Source organism: Coregonus clupeaformis, unplaced genomic scaffold, assembly GCF_020615455.1.
Source record: "Coregonus clupeaformis isolate EN_2021a unplaced genomic scaffold, ASM2061545v1 scaf0071, whole genome shotgun sequence".
NCBI classification, from domain to species: Eukaryota; Metazoa; Chordata; class Actinopteri; order Salmoniformes; family Salmonidae; genus Coregonus; species Coregonus clupeaformis.
In genome coordinates, this window is record NW_025533526.1 from 139,144 (window position 1) to 157,866 (window position 18,723).

The window sequence follows — 18,723 nt, forward strand, 5'->3', positions numbered from 1 at the left end:
ATTGAATTTAGATTGAATTCTAATTTTTCCATCTCAGTAGTCTGAAAGTGTTGGTTACCCATGAAAGCGTAAGAAAAGGTGGATGGATAGAATCGTCACACGGTATCAGAGTCCATCTCGTCCTTTTTTTACTGTCTGTGGATCATATTCAATACCGACCTATCTGTTGTCTCCTCTTCTGATCTCTCCCTCTCTCGATCTTTCTCTCTCTTCCTATCTTTCACCCGTCTCTCTTCCTCAGTGAAAAAAGCAGGATCATCCCATCACAGATCTCTTATCATACAACCTCCTCCCCTGAAGAGATGGGAAGATTTGATTCTGTGTTGATGCAGCCGGAACAACTATGTCCTGCAGAAAATACATACAACCCAAAATGTGTCTGTCCCTTTTGAACTTTTCAACTGACAGAAAAATACAGATGAGTCTGCAACTTGTTGAAAACTGTAGCAGTATTGAAGGGACTTGGGTGTATGGCTAATAAGCGGGAGGGAAAACAGAGAAGAGCGAAGAGAAGAGAGGGGGAGAGAACTGAGAGAAGAGTGAAGAGAAGAGAGGAGACACTAGACAAAGCTTCAAAAGAACCTCTCATGAGAAGGCAATCAAACAAGGAGGGCCAAGCTTATTATCTTTGTCTCTAATGAGCGTTGTCACCTTCACAATGGAACAAAGGCCATTACAGACTGATACACTATGCATCAAACTCACCTGCTTCATTTCTGTCTGTGCCGGGGGTAGCAAGGCCCTCGAACGGTCTGCAATTTTCTGAAGAGACACAAGAAGAGAGAGAGCACAAGAGCGTGAGAGAAGCATTTAGTTAATATTGTAAAACATACTGTATATTGCAGCCGTGTTGCAAATCAGCTCTTTATTTTCCATGTCACATGGTCAACATTCTCTATAGAACAACACCCCACTAAACAGATGAGAAGACATGAGGCAATGCAAGGGCACCGTTCTCTATAGAACAACATCCCACTAAACAAATGAGAAGACATGAGGCAATGCAAGGGCACCGTTCTCTATCAAACAACACCCCACTAAACAGATGAGAAGACATGAGGCAATGCAAGGGCACCGTTCTCTATAGAACAACACCCCACTAAACAGATGAGAAGACATGAGGCAATGCAAGGGCACCACTCTCTATAGAACAACACCCCACTAAACAGATGAGAAGACAAGAGGCAATGCAAGGGCACCTTTTGCAGATCTCCATAACGTTGAACCGACTCCGAGAGTTCTGTCTTAAGTCTAGTCAGGCGAAGACGATCTTGCTGTGAAAACAAAGAAAGAAGATTAATGACAATTATCTTAATTCATGTCTCTGCTTCTTTGTATTTATCCAAATCAGATACAAAGTTTAGAGAAATAGATGAAATAATTTAGATTTTTAACCCGTGTAGAGCCAGTGATGATGTCAGAGAGTTGTTTGATGAGTTGACTGGTGCTGGTGATGACTTTGTTGGTTTGCTGCTGTGTAGAATGTCTGGAAATGAAGAGAAAGAGAGACAGAGAGAAATACAAAAATAAATAGAGAGAAAGAAATAAAGAAAGAAAGAAAGAAAGAAAGAAAGAAAGAAAGAAAGAAAGAAAGAAAGAAAGAAAGAAAGAAAGAAAGAAAGAAAGAAAGAAAGAAAGAAAGAAAGAAAGAAAGAAAGAAAGAAAGAAAGAAAGAAAGAAAGAAAGAAAGAAAGAAAGAAAGAAAGAAAGAAAGAAAGAGAGAGAGAAAGAAAGAAAGAAAGAAAGAAAGAAAGAAAGAAAGAGAGTGAGTGAAAGAGAAAGCAAGTGAGAGAAAGAGAAAATAAAAGAGAGAGAGAGTGAAAGAGAGAGAGAAGACGAAAAGAGAAAGAGATATATAGTCTTTAGCCTCTAAGATGTGGTATGAGTGAGGTTATTCTCGGGGTTGTGACATGGCAGCTTTTATCCCCTGGCGCTGGATTCTAGAACGGACAGTGTGCATTCTGGGCTGGCCAGGGCGCTCTCAGAGTTCCATGGGAGAGATTAAGTTCAACCAATTAAGTGAATCAATATTAACAACAGTCTGACAGAGCAGAGGTAGGGTTAGGCCCTATACAGTGGCACAGTGAGGGATGCAGGGCGCTAGGGGTGTTCTTTCTCTGCCAGGTGAAGAACAAAGAGGAGCCACCCAGGCTTTCACCATCAAAAAACACAGCAGCTTACGAACTACAGTGCAGCCCAGTGGTGGGAGGATGGAGGTGCACTCAGCATGGCTATTCAGCCAAGGACAGTATTACATTTACATTTACGTCATTTAGCAGACGCTCTTATCCAGAGCGACTTACAGTTAGTGAGTGCATACATTATTGTTACTTTTTTTTTACCCCCCCGTGGGAATCGAACCCACAACCCTGCCGTTGCAAACGCCATGCTCTACCAACTGAGCTACATCCCCTGCCGGCCATTCCCTCCCCTACCCTAGACGACGCTGGGCCAATTGTGCACCGCCCCATGGGTCTCCCGGTCGCGGCCGGCTACGACAGAGCCTGGATTCGAACCAGGATCTCTAGTGGCACAGCTAGCACTGCGATGCAGTGCCTTAGACCACTGCCTTAGACCACTGCGCCACTCGGAGTATGGATTTTTATGTTGAACAAATGTACCCCAATTATTGTTTAGAAACATACATTATTTCTTATCAAATAATGGCAAAGGTGTGAATGGCGATTCAATTGATAAGTCTCATTTTAGACAATTCAACTGACAGTCTGCCACTCATGCCAAACAGTAGATTGTGAAGACAACACAAAAAGATACATGCCTTTATTATGTTTACTGATTTCAGACACTATTGTGATTATGCAAATCATATTCAAATCTCTGATAGACAATATAGTCACATTTGCATGCACAAAAACATATTTTCTTGCACTAATATCAGTGCTGACTGCCTGTAGCTTTTCACATTTATTTTCTACTTCTCCTCCCACACACTCATTTACTGAAGCATCTCTGGGTTGTTCCATGAAAGTAGTGTCTTTTGCGTTCATTTGATATTATAAGTAGAAATTGTGCACCAATATTGAATTTTAAACGCCTGTTATATAACATGAAGTGCCCTTTAATATAGACCACATGAAGAATTCAATAAATCTGTTCTAGGAAGATTTCCAGCCACTTAATCAAGAAAATCTATCCACGTTTGTAAAGCCCTAGATATTTTGTTGACAAAGTCATTTTTTAAGATTATTATTAATTTCATGTGAATAGTGTCCCTCATTTTAAGGTCAACCCTGTTACGTGAACTGAACTTTCGCTTTAATATGGTGAAACTATTCCTTTTTAAAAGAAACATTAAACATATAATAGTCAAATCATAAAGTAAAAGCAGGTGGGCTGGTTCTACTCTTTTTGGCAATTTTCTGGTGTTTTATGGAGTGGGTCTAGCGTAACACATCATCCCTGTTACCCATAGATAGGCAGGCTAGAAATGTTTTAGCAATTACATTATTTTTCTGAAGCTTGCATTTAATTGCCACTTCCTGTTGCAAACAACTATCTTCCATTCCCCCTGTCACGAGGGGATTTATGGCTGATTTAAGATTAAATCGTCAACCCTGTTACGGTCAACCCTGTTATTTTATTTGGCACTGAATCGGCACTTACTATAGTCATTTATTTATTTTTACCTCTTGAGATGGGAAAACATGTTTTTTATGAAGTTGGAAATGTGCTCTTTATGACAGAATGTTAAAATTAGGTGAAATCAAACGTTTTTGGGACCAAGTTACACTCCTCAAAAGGCACTGAATTGGTGGAACGACCACACTGTCTCCAACAGCAATTAGCATCGCCAAACCAACCCTAATCTCAGTGGAATAGTAATGTCTCTGGAAGAGCAACATGTGGTTTTGTTAGTGGTTTTTATGTTCAGGTGAGGGCTGAGGCTAGTGATAACTGGAACTGGTTGGATAATATTCTTCAAGACTGTGTTGATAATCTTAAGCATAGCCAAATAAACAGTCTGTCTCAACAGAACCCTGCTAGCCCAGAGGCAGCCATGACACATGGGGGACATCAGGACAGCACCTCCTCTCTCTCACACACTATCCATCAGACAACTGGTCGCAGGTCTTTTTTTTTTTTTTTTTTTTTTTTTTTTTTTTTTTTTTTTTCTCTCCTCTCTCTCTCTCTCTCTCTCTCTCTCTCTCTCTCTCTCTCTCTCTCTCTCTCTCTCTCTCTCTCTCTCTCTCTCTCTCTCTCTCTCTCTCTCTCTCTGCCTCTCTCTCTGCCTCTCCATCTCACTGGTGCTAATCAGCCACAAAGGAATACAAAGCAGAGCACAAAGGAGAAAGTCATCGGTGACTGATTGCAATTCACATTATCAGTAATTCCCTATATTTTTACATACTGTTCTGCTGCTGAGTCCCTACTCTAGAGATCGTTGTGGGGGCGAAAGTTACTAACAGATCTCGATAGCTTTGTAATGTGATACGTCAGAAGAGTGTGAGAGGGTCCTCTAGAGTGGGCGATGTGAACCGAGAGAGTTTGGCACAACATACTGCTCGGTACAGTGGCATAAACTTACACTGATGATCCATAGAAACTAACTCTCTAGAACAGGTGCAAACTGACTCATAGAGGATCCATGGGAATTAATTAAAAACAGGTCATAATGGATTCTTATTTTTAGTACATGAAGCATTGGAAGATGCATTTCACTGAAGTGTTGTATGCATACATTTGACCTTTTATGTGTTGCATGGTTTTAAGGTAAAACCATCGAAGTACAGGTTATCCTAATCTATGTCATACAATGAATACACTGTAGGCCTGAGGACAACAGAATTAGGATATTCACCTCCTCTGTATTAGGTTAACTAATATCATGCCTGCAGATCCAAAGGCACAGTCCTTCTCCACATAGATCAGTCATGTTGTTCCTGTTGTGACGTGATGGTGCATGAACTAGCCGTGATTTTAGTGTAATCCTCTGGATGTCTGAGAAGTCTTTCACTGAACCGTTAAATGATGACACATCAGCCAGAGATTTAGCCCTCTTATTAATCCCTTTGATTCCTGTGTGTGTGTGTGTGTTCATGTGTGTGTGTGCGTATGTCCTTTACCTACCAAAGATACATCAGAAGGTCACAGTCAAGCTTATTAGTGACAGTATGCAGGTGCATTTTAAATGCAAGCGCTTAGAGCAAACTTTTGATCCAGCATGGGTGGACCAACTCCAACTTTCAGGTGCATCAGGATGAAATGATTGACTACATATTTTTCCTGGATATTATAAGTACTTCATCCAGCCCACTCTGTCAGCTACGAACTCTAATTAACCCAGGATACAGTATCTGCTCTGCCCACCCATTTAGCAGCAGCTTTTACATGTGTTCTAGTACAACCGGTCTTGCATGAATGAGGGAAGTAAAGCAGTAATCAACTCCTGCACAACATTATGAATGGCTGTTTTCAGTAGTTGTTTGAATGCAATCACTGGCAGATACAGTATGACCTTGCTGAGGTAATGTAGAGTGACAGAGACATAGCACAATAAGTAATATACCAAAAACACAGAGGTCATACTTTCTCTGGTTTTAGGGGCCATATTTGCTCAACTTACTTTTCCCCTCAGAAGCTAGCGTGACTGTACTTTAGCTTGGCCTTCAACCTCGAGATCTCTCTCTCTCTCTCCCTCTTTCTCTGGAAAAAAAACAGGAAGTCTATTTTCCCACTATTTTCCACTAGGTTGGCTTGGTTCTTCCCACAGTGGCCAGAGAATTACAGTGACATGGCCCTGGTTCTAAGTTCACTAATACACTGAGGACTGTCTGTCTGTCTATTTTTTCCCCTCATTTCCACTCTCCAGATTTAGATCAATATTTGAGGACTAGGGTGGGGAGGTATGGAGAAGATCTCTCTAGCCGTGTTCATCCCTGGGTCTCTCCAGGGAGCACCAGGACAGAATGTACTATACATCAGACCTGGGTTCAAATAACATTCAGAATCCTACCTTTAGTGTTTGATTTTGCCCAGCGTTTCCCAAACTCGGTCCTGGGGACCCCAAGGGGCACACATTTTGTTTTTCGCCCTAACACTCCACAGCTGATTCAAATAATCAAAGCTTGATTATGAGATAATTATTTGAATCAGCTGTGTAGTGCTAGTGCAAAATCCAAAATGTGCACCCCTTGGGGTCTCCAGGACCAAGTTTGGGAAACGCTGCTTTAGTCTGGAGAACCACATGGGCAGAGTTTGCAATTGTGTGATTATTTAATTGTTTCCATTGCACCACATAAAACTCAGTAAAGCCCTGATAAAGTATCTGAAATAAATTCAAATAGTACTTGAACCCAGGTCTGCTGTACTGTTCAGTATGTTATGTCCAAGCTAGGCTAGAGGGGACCAGGGGAGCAGAGGTGGGCTCGGAGGCTAAGCCCAGACGGCACAAGACACTAAATCAATATTCCTAATCCAGATCTCCACAACACGGTCTAGGGAGATTTTGTGAATTTACACAGTAGTTGTTCAAGGCCTCTCACACATGTATGCACGCACCACAGCAGTTTATCTAGCTTCTTCCTCGTCCCTCCTTCAGTTCTTATCTATCTCTCTATATCACCTCATGTGATTTCATTAAATGAATTGTTCCATAGTGCTGTCTTTAAAAAACTAAATAGAGTATGATCATATTGACTCAAATAAAGCCATATAGCATGGTAGAAAAGTAATTACTTTAGTGGAAAAAATTAATTATGTTTTGAAATAGATATTTTATATTAGCACAGGGCTAATTTAGCTAATGGTCTTCACAGTAAATCTTTCTTTCATCAACAAATGTAGGCATATTTGACATGTTTGTTTTATCAATAATATATTTCACAGCACATTAGTTTTGTGATTTTTTTTAACATAGGTGTTAATTGCTAAAAGGTTCCAAGTTAACTCCATGACAAATGTGGATCTGTCTCTGCAAGAGGAAAGCCCTGAGTACAAACAGTAATTGACGTGACGTTTCCTCCATCTATAGCTCCAGTGTCTGTACTGTACTGTAATGTACTGTGTGAAGGCTTTGCTGGGGGGAGCCCCCTGGCAGAAGGTAGGCCTTATGGCTGGTTGAGGAGAGGCTCGCCAAGGCCCTCTGTGGCAGTTGGCCTTCTGTCTGTCTGAGAGCAGAGTCTGTTGCCTCCTCTGTTCTCTTCTCTTCTCTTCTCTTCTCTTCTCTTCTCTTCTCTTCTCTTCTCTTCTCTTCTCTTCTCTTCTCTTCTCTTCTCTTCTCTTCTCTTCTCTTCTCTTCTCTCATCTCCTTCATCTCACCTCTCCTCCCTCCATTTCTTCCCCTCTCCTCCCCCTCTCCTCTCCTCTTTCTCCTCTCCTCTAAACAGTGTCCTTGTCCTCTGGTGGGTTACGGACGAGTCGCCACAGAATGCCTAATGCACTAACAAAGACAATGACACTCAGAGGGTGGGAGCGATTAATCCACTTAGACTTTTGCCGTGTGCATTTCCACGATTACAAGGACGGGTCCAATTCTATTAACCGTGAGATTGTGGTTGTAGCAGGGAGTAGGGGAGGAAGACCGTGGGTGAAGATGGTCGGTTAACATTCTTAACCAGAGGCACGAAGGAAGTTCCTCTTTATTTAGCTTCCTCTCTCTTTCAGGGCGTTTGTGTATACTGTAAAATATGCCCACCATTACAATAGTAGACGAAGACAATCTCCTCTCGTAAACATTTGGGAAAATCCCCCCCATCAACCAACCATCCTCGCTACAGTTACGGTAGTTGCTGGAAGTGGCAGTGAGTAGCTGTGAGTAGGTGGCATCCCCTCAGCATGAAATGTATCCACATCTTCCTGCAGCATTCAACCATTCAACTGTACCAATCAACCATTCAACTGTACCAATCAACCATTCAACTGTACCAATCAACCATTCAACTGTACCAATCAACCATTCAACTGTACCAATCAACCATTCAACTGTACCAATCAACCATTCAACTGTACCAATCAACCATTCAACTGTACCAATCAACCATTCAACTGTACCATTCAACCATTCAACTGTACCAATCAACCATTCAACTGTACCAATCAACCATTCAACTGTACCAGTCAACCATTCAACTGTACCATTCAACCATTCAACTGTACCATTCAACCATCTTTTCAAGACACTAGAATACATACATTACTGTAGCTGTTGACAGCTGACACAGAGGGGTCACATCACATGGTAAACCATTTTCTTTCTTGTAATTCAGAGCAGTGAGCCCACAGTGTTGTGTATAATGGTTCACATCCTGCATCAATATTGATGAACAGAAAGCAAAATAAACACACACGCTCAAATGCACGTGTGCACACACACCACACACACAAACACCACGCATGCACACACACACAAAGAGTCAGACAGTGTAGGTTTCCAAGGTGATCATAAAAAAAAGTAGTTGACATGCCAGGCAGCACAGTGGGGTGTAATGCATTTGAAACAGGCACAATCATCTCAGATTGGCCATATTGTCATCAGGCAGGAATTTGGTAATTGCTGGCAGCTCAACTAAAACAAGCAGAATCAATATCAGCTGTGAAAGTGGACGTTGAAACAAAGAGAAAATATGCTCTGTTCTATAGCTACTGGGTTTAATGTCACCCTCGGCATGATTAAAGGACAGACAGACAAGTAGCATGAACACTCAGAGGCTATGAATCAGGCTACACTTTAACTGTAGCTATTGCATGGTGGTAGCAATATGTGATGTCAATAGCACAGCAATAAATGGTTTGTGTTCTGAGGGTTGGCTAATTGAGGGAGGAATCGTTGATTGATTCGCTTGAGTTGCACACTAATGTATTGATATGAATATGTAAATACTATAATTTCTCTGTGTGTGTGTATGTGCATGTTGTGATTACTCACAGGCTCTGTCGCAGTTCAGCAGTGTCTCTGGACGTTCCCAATGATTGAAGATTCTTCTCTAACGTTACAACTGAGATGTGGAGGAACATGTAGCATTGTGAACATCAAAGACGTTCAAGTGCTTTTAGAGTAATATATCTAAAGTATAACAGAAAAGACACATGCACGCACACACACACACACACACCGATGCACACATATTTACAAGACTCACCATTTGCGTTGATCTGGAAAATGTTAGAGGAGGTCTCCTGAAACACGTCTTGCAGCTCTGATGAGCTGACCTGTGTTGCTTGGGGAAGAAGAAATGATTTCAGTTAAATGGAGCATGATAAAAACACACCAATAACAAGCCAGATATTTGAGGTGAAAACACAAAAATATAGCCACATAGCTGTTCTATCATGAAATGTGGTACAGTGAATTTGGGGTTTAGCCCTGTCCGGGACTGTAATCCGGGTCCAGCGACTATCAACCAAACACCTTAGGCAACTGCTAAATAGCTGTTTTTCTAGTGACCTGAAGGTAAAGGACATGTCTTTGCCACCTCAGTAGTCATGACAGGTAAAAATATATATAAACAAAATTCTAATAGCAGTGAGCAGGAAGTAGATTGCTGTGAGTCATGAGTCCAGCTGAAGGGTTGTGTGGGCTATTCTCCCTGATCAAAAGGACAGAATGTCACAGAGCGACTACGCCAGAAAGGCCTGATGGTTGTCAACTGGGGAAGAGCAACAGCAGTAGAACATAGAGGCACACAGAATACACAGGCCAGGGTCTGACTCCCTCCACTGTCTAATTCTGACACCTAAAGTGACTGCAATTGGAACGTTTATTTTTTATTTTTTACTCCAACTACAGCCAGTAGTGTTTCAACAGGTGTGAAAATGACAATGGGTGGTGTGGGATTACTGGTTGGAATGAAAAGGTATGGGAAAAGAAAGGAAGTATGTTGAACCTGCATATTGTATGAGCATTGTTCCCTTAAGATGTGCTCTATTAACCACGAATAACAAAATAAAGGTTTGCAGTTCACTGAGACATACGATAGACACGTCTGCATATTAAGAGTCATTAACTTGATTTTGCTGTGGCGGAAGAAAAATGATTAAGTCAAACGTACACGTTACATAATAGTGATACATTTTTTAAATGGGGTAATTTTTCAGTTCAATGACCTTTACTGCCCCTAATGTGATCTACATTCTCCCGCCTTGGACACATGCTTGTCCACTTCTTCCCATCGTTATGATAAATGGCGGATGCTCAATATTCATGCTACTTCACATGGAACCATCTCTGTCTGTGTGGAGAAACTCAGAGGGCTGTGTCACCCCTCTCCTCTCCTCTCCTCTCATCAGTGACCCTGTGTTTCACACTCTGCTGATGGAGGGGTAGAGGGAGAGATGGAAGGATGGAGGGATATAGAAGGGTGACACAAGGTCACCCAATGACACGGATGGTCAGTGTGATTTCAGGGAGGACATTGATTAGTCTGCACCGTTCCATCCTCTGATCAGTGGCATCCTGGTCTCTCTTCTGTTTGTTCATCCTTGTATGACGTCTGAGTTAGTCTTTGTTTGTCTCTGTGAGTATGTGAGAGTTCATACATGCAGTGTGTGGGTGTAACGTCTCAGACTACACTCGGTTGGGGACTTAGCCAGTTGGGTTGTAGCGTGAGTGTGTGTGTGCATGCTTATGTGTAGTCAGGTCTGCAATGTGTGTGTGTGTCATGTCTGACCACGCCCGGTTTGCGGTAGAATGAGTTGAGTGTGTGTGAGACAGATATAGCGGCAGGCTCAGCCATCCACTGCAGACTGCTGTGATACGTAAACACCCCCCTGCTGGTGGGGAAGCGGTAGCACGACGGGATCACTTCTAAACCTTATATCTTCCACCACCTGGATCCAGCCCCACTCCCTCTTCAATTATCACACACACACACACACACACACACACACACACACACACACACACACACACAGACCTACACACGCTCACATCAGCATGATCTGCTTCAAAACATCACTCCCACATGAAAAAATATGCAAATACGTGTCACATATAGTACTCACTCAAATGTACTTGTTTGGAAACATACCACAACATGTTTGGAAACATACCACCACATGTTTGGAAATATGCCACCACATGTTTGGAAACATACCACCACTTTTGGAAATACAGTGCATTCGGAAAGTATTCAGACCCCTTGACTTTTTCCAAATTAATGTTTTTCCTCATCAATCTACACACAACACCCCCATAATGACAAAGCAAAAACATGAACATAACAATGACATTTACATAAGTATTCAGACCCTTTGCTATGAAATTTAGCTGTTTCCATTGATCAAATTTGAGATGTTTCTACAACTTGATTGGAGTCCACCTGTGGTAAATTCAATGGATTGGACATGATTTGGAAAGGCACACACCTGTCTATATAAGGTCCCAGAGTTAACAGTGCATGTCAGAGCAAAAACCAAGCCATGAGATTGAAGGAATTGTCTGTAGAGCTCCGAGACAGGATTGTGTCAAGGCACAGATCTGGGGAAGGGTACCAAAACATTTCTGCATGATTGAAGGCACTCAAGAACAAAATGGCCTCCATAATTCTTAAATGGAAGAAGTTTGGAACCATCAAGACTCTTCCTAGAGCTGACCGCTCGGCCAAACCGAGCAATCGGGAGAGAAGGGCCTTGGTCAGGGAGGTGACCAAGAACCCGATGTTCACTCTGACAGAGCTCCAGAGTTCCTCTGTGGAGATGGGAGAACCTTCCAGAAGGACAACCATCTCTGCAGCACTCCACCAATCAGGCCTTTATGGTAGGGTGCCCAGATGGAAGCCGCTCCTCATTAAAAGGCACATGAATACAGAGTTTATTCCATCGTACACAGTTGCGCTGGATAGCGACAACAAAATACAGACACAGTGGAATAATCTACCCCGGCAATACAAGGTACGAGTAGCTCCAACAAAATACAGGCACAGGGGAATAATCTACCCCGGCAATACAAGGTACGGGTAGCTCCAACAAAATACAGGCACAGGGGAATAATCTACCCCGGCAATACAAGGTACGAGTAGCTCCAACAAAATACAGGCACAGGGGAATAATCTACCCAGGCAATACAAGGTACGGGTAGCTCCAACAAAATACAGGCACAGGGGAACAATCTACCCCGGCAATACAAGGTACGGGTAGCTCCAACAAAATACAGGCACAGGGGAATAATCTACCCCGGCAGTACAAGGTACGGGTAGCTCCAACAAAATACAGGCACAGGGGAATAATCTACCCCGGCAATACAAGGTACGAGTAGCTCCACCGAGCTACACTCAACTCACATAAAACAATCACCCACAAGGACAAGGGGGCAGAGGGAACACTTATACATGGACTAATGAGGGGATATGAACCAGGTGTGTGTAATTAACAAGACAAGACAAATGGAATGATGAGATATGGAGCGGCAGTGGCTAGTAAGCCGGTGACGACGAACGCCGAAGCCTGCCCGAACAAGGAGGGGAGGCAGCCTCGGCGGAAGTCGTGACAGAAACTCCCCAAATACAGGTGTGCCAAGCTTGTAGCGTCATACCCAAGAAGACTTGAGGCTGTAATCGCTGCCAAAAGTGCTGCAACAAATTGCTGAGTAAAGGGCCTGAATACTTATGTAAAATGTGATATTTAAATTTTTATTTTAATAAATAAAACGGTTTTTGCTTTGTCATTATGAGGTATTGTGTGTAGATTGATGAGGAAAAAAACAATTTAACCAATTTTAGAATAAGGCTGAATACTTTCTGAATGCACTGTACACAAACTTTAAGTCATGAGCAAACTCTCTCCTTCATTCTCACTCTATTTACCTATCACTATCTCACACGAACGCTTGCACGCACACATGCATATGCACACACACACACACAGACACACAACGACTAGTGGAGGGCATCTGACACAGTCATTACTCTAGTGTCCCCATAAGGTGGTCTTGGACTCCTGGCTGCTACACTGGACAGAGTCCTGGCTCTCTGCCTGACAGGCTGGCACAGGATCAGGCTGGCACAGAAAGAACAAGGGATGGAGGGAGGTGGAGAGAGGAAGGGAATGGAGAGGAGAGAATAGAGAAGGGAAATCAGGAAGAAAGACAAAGATAGGGATGGAAAGGTAGCCAGGTTTGGGAAAAATGTTAGATAGGCATTTAAAAATGTTTAATGTGTTTAATTGGTTCTTTATACTTCCTCTGTCTCCTATCTCTCTCTACAGTGCTTTGGAAGCGGTCTGAAACTATAATCATGACATAATGTCTAGCAGATCTACATCCAACTGCATCACTCAGCACAATCTCCATAAAGGGAGTGTAAAGGGAAGTGATTAAAATGTGTCTTCACACTGCGGTACCACAGGTTGAGAAATGCTGAGCAACCGATATAGAAGCCGCTGATTTCTCCCTACACACACGCAAACACGCAAAACCCACACAGTGCTACAGTGATGAATGAAAACCTCAGCAACACGCTAGAGACAAATTAACATCCTGGCCTTTGCAGAGTCGCTTGTCGATACGGTAAATGCTCTATCTGCAACACATTCAATTATACTCTCAAATCAGAGAGCAACTTAATCAAAAGCTCCCATCTCATTACCTTCAAGGTCAGCAGCTATCGTTCCACTGTGGAAACTCTTCCTAAAACAGGGCCAGGCTGGGCATAGACCAACTGCAGAGGGGTCCCAGAGTCCAAGTCCCAGAGGATGGTAGCTTCCAACTTCTAAAGACTATTTCAGTATGTGATGTCTTTTTAAAATTACACACAAATACTTTTGTTGGAGAGAAAAAGCACGCCAGTTCTTGATCTAGCTATCTAACCTAGGTCAGGTAATTCTCAGATCATTCTCACAAGCTCGTGTTACCTAACTTGGTTTTTAGTCTTCTGGACAATCTACTGTAAGTTCAACACTCGAGCAGTCACACTACGTAACTACACACAGGCCATGTTGGGTTGCCATAAAACATGTTAGAGCATAGCCTACTTACACCGCAGTTGCTATAATAAAGTTCATGCTAGGTTTATTTTGGGGCATGATGTGAGCAGGCCTGGAGATACCTGGAGTGACAAGCCAACAAAAAAACACAACAATCATTAAATATTCACTGTTTCAACATAGCGCTACCCTCCACCCCCTCCAGAGTGGTCTCTTCTGTTGGTGTGTTCCAGTCAGAAGACAAGATAATGTAGGAACACATTCAATCATGATCATGAAAGCATCTTCCTCTCCTGTTCAAGCCTTGCTGTTTGCCAGGAAGTCTGATGATAATAGTCCCTTTACAGTTCTCAATCACTCACCCACTCCCCCATCCATAACAAATGAACAGAGTTGGCAAAGATAGAACACAGGCAGCAAATACAACTATTTTCCTGTGATGTAGCCAACAATATATCTTCAGCAATTCAAAATATGAATTGTGTCACACTTATAGCTGATATTTTAGATATCCATATACTAAATTGTTTCCAAGATAGCGTAGCAGTGCGGTCGTGTTCTCTTGTGTGTCCATGTAAATATCCAGTTTTTTTGTATTTTACGTATATATTTCCCTATCACACTTTTCATCCTTCTACTAAATATACTTTCCTGCAACCCGCCTCACTCAATGTGGAACGGATTCTATTATTTACTCACCTTTATCTAGAATCTCCAGTTGAAACTAGCCAGCCAGCTAACTAGCTAACTAGCTACTTGCTATTAGCCACCGTTAGCGGTTTTCACCCAGAACATCGGATTTTCTGCCGGAATAACTGAATCACTGGACCTTAACACCGGATCTAGCTAGCCGCAACCGAATGGATGTCGAATGGATGTTGCTGTAGGCTAATCACCACTGCCCCCGTAGCACCAATTAGCCTTGAGCCTTGAGTTAGCCCCGGCTATCTACCTCTCTGTCTACCGGACGGGAGTAGCCAGCTAACCAGTTAACTAGCTACTTGCTCTTAGCCACCGTTAGCGGCTTTTTCTCCATTGTCCGTGGCCTGCACTACCTACCAGCCAGTTCTAGCCTGGACTATTATCGGCCAGTCTGCACTGTCTGCACAGCGAGTTATCGACCCAGAACCTATCGGATTTTCTGCCGGAATCACTGAATCACTGGACCTTTAACTCTGGATAATCGCAACTAGCTAGCTGCAACCAAATGAACGTTGTTGTTGGCTAATCAGCCTTGAGCTAGCCTTGAGTCAAGCACATCTCCCGGCTATCTACCTCTCTGTCAACCGGACGGGACCTCCTAGAGTTGACACGGAGCTCTGCCGATCCATCACGACTGGTCTGCCGACGTAATCGTCTGTGGTTTCAACAGGCTTCCCGTTGAATTGATTGCCCCCCATTTATCCTCAGAGTTCGTACTGCTTGGTGACCTAAATTGGGATATGCTTAACACCCCGGCCATCCTACAATCCAAACTAGATGCCCTCAATCTCACACAAATGATCAACGAACCTACCAGGTACAACCCTAAATCCGTAAACATGGTTACCCTCATAGATATCATCCTGACTAACTTACCCTCTAAATACACCTCCGCTGTCTTCAACCAGGATCTCAGCGATCACTGCCTTATTGCCTGCGTCCGTAACGGGTCCGCGGTCAAACGACCACCCCTCATCACTGTCAAACGCTCCCTATAACACTTTAGCGAGCAGGCCTTCCTAATTGACCTGGCCCAGGTATCCTGGATGGATATAGATCTCATTCCGTCAGTAGAGGATGCCTGGTTGTTCTTTAAAAGTAATTTCCTCTCAATCTTAAATAAACATGCCCCATTCAAAAAAGACAGAACTAAGAACAGATATAGCCCCTGGTTCTCCTCAGACTTGACTGCCCTTGACCAGCACAAAAACATCCTGTGGCGTACTGCATTATCATCAAATAGCCCCCGTGATATGCAACTTTTCAGGGAAGTCAGGAACCAATATACACAAGCAGTTAGGAAAACAAAGGCTAACTTTTTCAAACAGAAATTTCCTGTAGCACTAACTCCAAAAAGTTTTGGGACACTGTAAAGTCCATGGAGAATAAGAGCACCTCCTCCCAGCTCCCCACTGCACTGAGGCTAGGAAACACTATCACCACCGATAAATCTACAATAATCGAGAATTTCAACAAGCATTTTGCTACGGCTGGCCATGCTTTCCACCTGGATACCACTACCCCAGCCACCAGCTCTGCACCCTCCGCTGCAACTTGCCCATGCCCCCCTCTTCTCCTTCACACAAATTCAGACAGCTGATGTTCTGAAAGAGCTGCAAAATCTGGACCCCTACAAATCATCTGGGCTAGACAATCTGGACCCTTTCTTTCTAAAACTAGCCACCAAAATTGTCGCAACCCCTATTACTAGCCTGTTCAACCTCTCTTTCGTACCGTCTGAGATCCCCAGAGATTGGAAAGCGGCCGAGGTCATCCCTCTCTTCAAAGGGGGTGACACTCTAGATCCAAACTGTTACAGACCTATATCCATCCTGTTTTTGAAAGCCAAGTTAACAAACAGATCACCGACCATTTCGAATCCCACCGTACCTTCTCCGCTATGCAATCCGGTTTCCGAGCTGGTCATGGGTGCACCTCAGCCACGCTCAAGGTCCTAAATGATATTATAACCGCGATCGATAATAGACAGTACTGTGCAGCCGTCTTCATCGACCTGGCCAAGGCTTTCGACTCTGTCAACCACCGCATTCTTATTGGCAGACTAAATAGCCTTGGTTTCTCAAATGACTGCCTCGACTGGTTCACCAACTACTTCTCAAATAGAGTGTCAAATCGGAGGGCCTGTTGTCTGGACCTATGGCAGTCTCTATGGGGGTGCCACAGGGTTCAATTCTTGGGCCGACTCTTTTCTCCGTGTATATCAATGATGTCGCTCTTGCTGCTGGTGACTCTCAGATCCACCTCTACGCAGACGACACCATTTTGTATACATCTGGCCCTTCATTGGACACTGTGTTAACAAACCTCCAAACGAGCTTCAATGCCATACAACACTCCTTCAGTAGCCTCCAACTGCTCTTAAACACTAGTAAAACTAAATGCATGCTCTTCAATCGAACGCTGCTGGCACCCGCCACCCGACTAGAATCACTACTCTCGACGGGTCTGACCTAGAGTATGTGGACAACTACAAATACCTAGGTGTCTGGTTAGACTGTAAACTCTCCTTCCAGACTCACATTAAGCATCTCCAATCCAAAGTTAAATCTAGAATCGGCTTCCTATATCGCAACAAAGCCTCCTTCACTCATGCTGCCAAACATGCCCTCGTAAAACTGATTATCCTACCGATCCTTGACATCGGCGATGTCATTTACAAAATAGCCTCCAACACTCTACTCAGCAAATTGGATGTAGTCTATCACAGTGCCATCCGTTTTGTCACCAAAGCCCCATATACTACCCACCACTGTGACCTGTACGCTCTTGTTGGCTGGTCCTCACTACATATTCGTTGCCAAACCCACTGGCTCCAGGCCATCTATAAATCACTGGTAGGCAAATCCCCGCCTTATCTTAGCTCATTGGTCACCATAGCAACACCCACCCGTAGTATGCGCTCCAGCAGGTATATCTCACTGGTCATCCCCAAAGCCAACACCTCCTTTGGCCGCCATTCCTTCCAGATCTCTGCTGCAAATGACTGGAACGAATTGCAAAAATCTCTGAAGCTGGAGACTCTTATCTCCCTCACTAACTTTAAGCATCAGTTGTCAGAGCACCTTACCGATCACTGCACCTGTACACAGCCCATCTGAAATTAGCACACCCAACTACCTCATCCCCATATTGTTATTTATTTTGCTCATTTGCACCCCAGTATCTCTATTTGCACATCATCTCTTGCACATCTATCATTCCAGTGTTAATACTAATTGTAATTATTTTGCACTATAGCCTATTAATTGCCTTACCTCCATAACTTGCTACATTTGCACACACTGTATATATATTTTCTGTTGTATTTTTGACTTTATGTTTTGTTTTACCCCATATGTAACTCTGTGTTGTTGTTTTTATCGCACTGCTTTGCTTTATCTTGGCCAGGTCGCAGTTGTAAATGAGAACTTGTTCTCGACTGGCTTACCTGGTTAAATAAAGGTGAAATAAAATAATAATAATAAATACATTGACGTTGGAGAGGCGTCAAATGCCCACTAAAGCTAAATATAGTTCTAATGGACTTTCTTAAATGCACTGAGAAATTGTTATGAGTATGAGCCTCCTCTGACATCTGCTTGGTGCTAACTGGCTCTCTATTCCCTGAATTAGACTGATGATGCATCATCAATGTTGCTGTATGAGGCACAGTATGCAACTACACTAATATGTGTGGGAGAATCTCCTATCCATACGGTTGCCTTCTGTAGCCCTCTAAAAATATCGTTGTGAATATTTTCTGATGCAGTGAGAGTCTGACGCAAATCTTGACCTTTAGAATGGTAATTACGGGGTGTATATATGACAAATATATCCTTCACAATACCTTCTTTCATACAGATGCTGAGTATTTCAAAGTGTTCTTTATGCTAGATAAACACATTTAATTAATTGTGGTGGTTCACCATTGAAACTTTGTTAGCATGCATCATCAATCCGACAAAGGAAGCAAAACAAACAACCTTTAACTTACTCCCACAATGTTTTCCAACTCTTGGGCAACACCATCTCTCCAAGCTGTATGGCAGTCTACCATTCTAGTTCTAGTAACATTCTAGTTCTAACCCCAATATGTGACTCCAGACCACTGCAACCAATTCACTCCCAGCGGCTCCAATGACATTG

The 18,723-nt window shown here is 43.0% G+C and overlaps 1 protein-coding gene across 1 annotated transcript in view; it reads right to left on the minus strand.

Moving 5' to 3' along the window:
- The window catches only part of LOC121586013 (t-SNARE domain-containing protein 1-like), a 128,682-nt gene that overhangs the window by 69,057 nt on the left and 40,902 nt on the right, over nt 1–18,723 (minus strand). Inside the window, exons 3-7 of the mRNA XM_041902427.1 lie at nt 9,099–9,176; nt 8,885–8,954; nt 1,396–1,486; nt 1,200–1,274; nt 706–762 (exon numbers count right to left, since the gene is read on the minus strand). Coding sequence (XP_041758361.1) covers nt 706–762; nt 1,200–1,274; nt 1,396–1,486; nt 8,885–8,954; nt 9,099–9,176 — 371 coding nt within the window. The remainder of the gene's footprint in view (nt 1–705; nt 763–1,199; nt 1,275–1,395; nt 1,487–8,884; nt 8,955–9,098; nt 9,177–18,723) is intronic.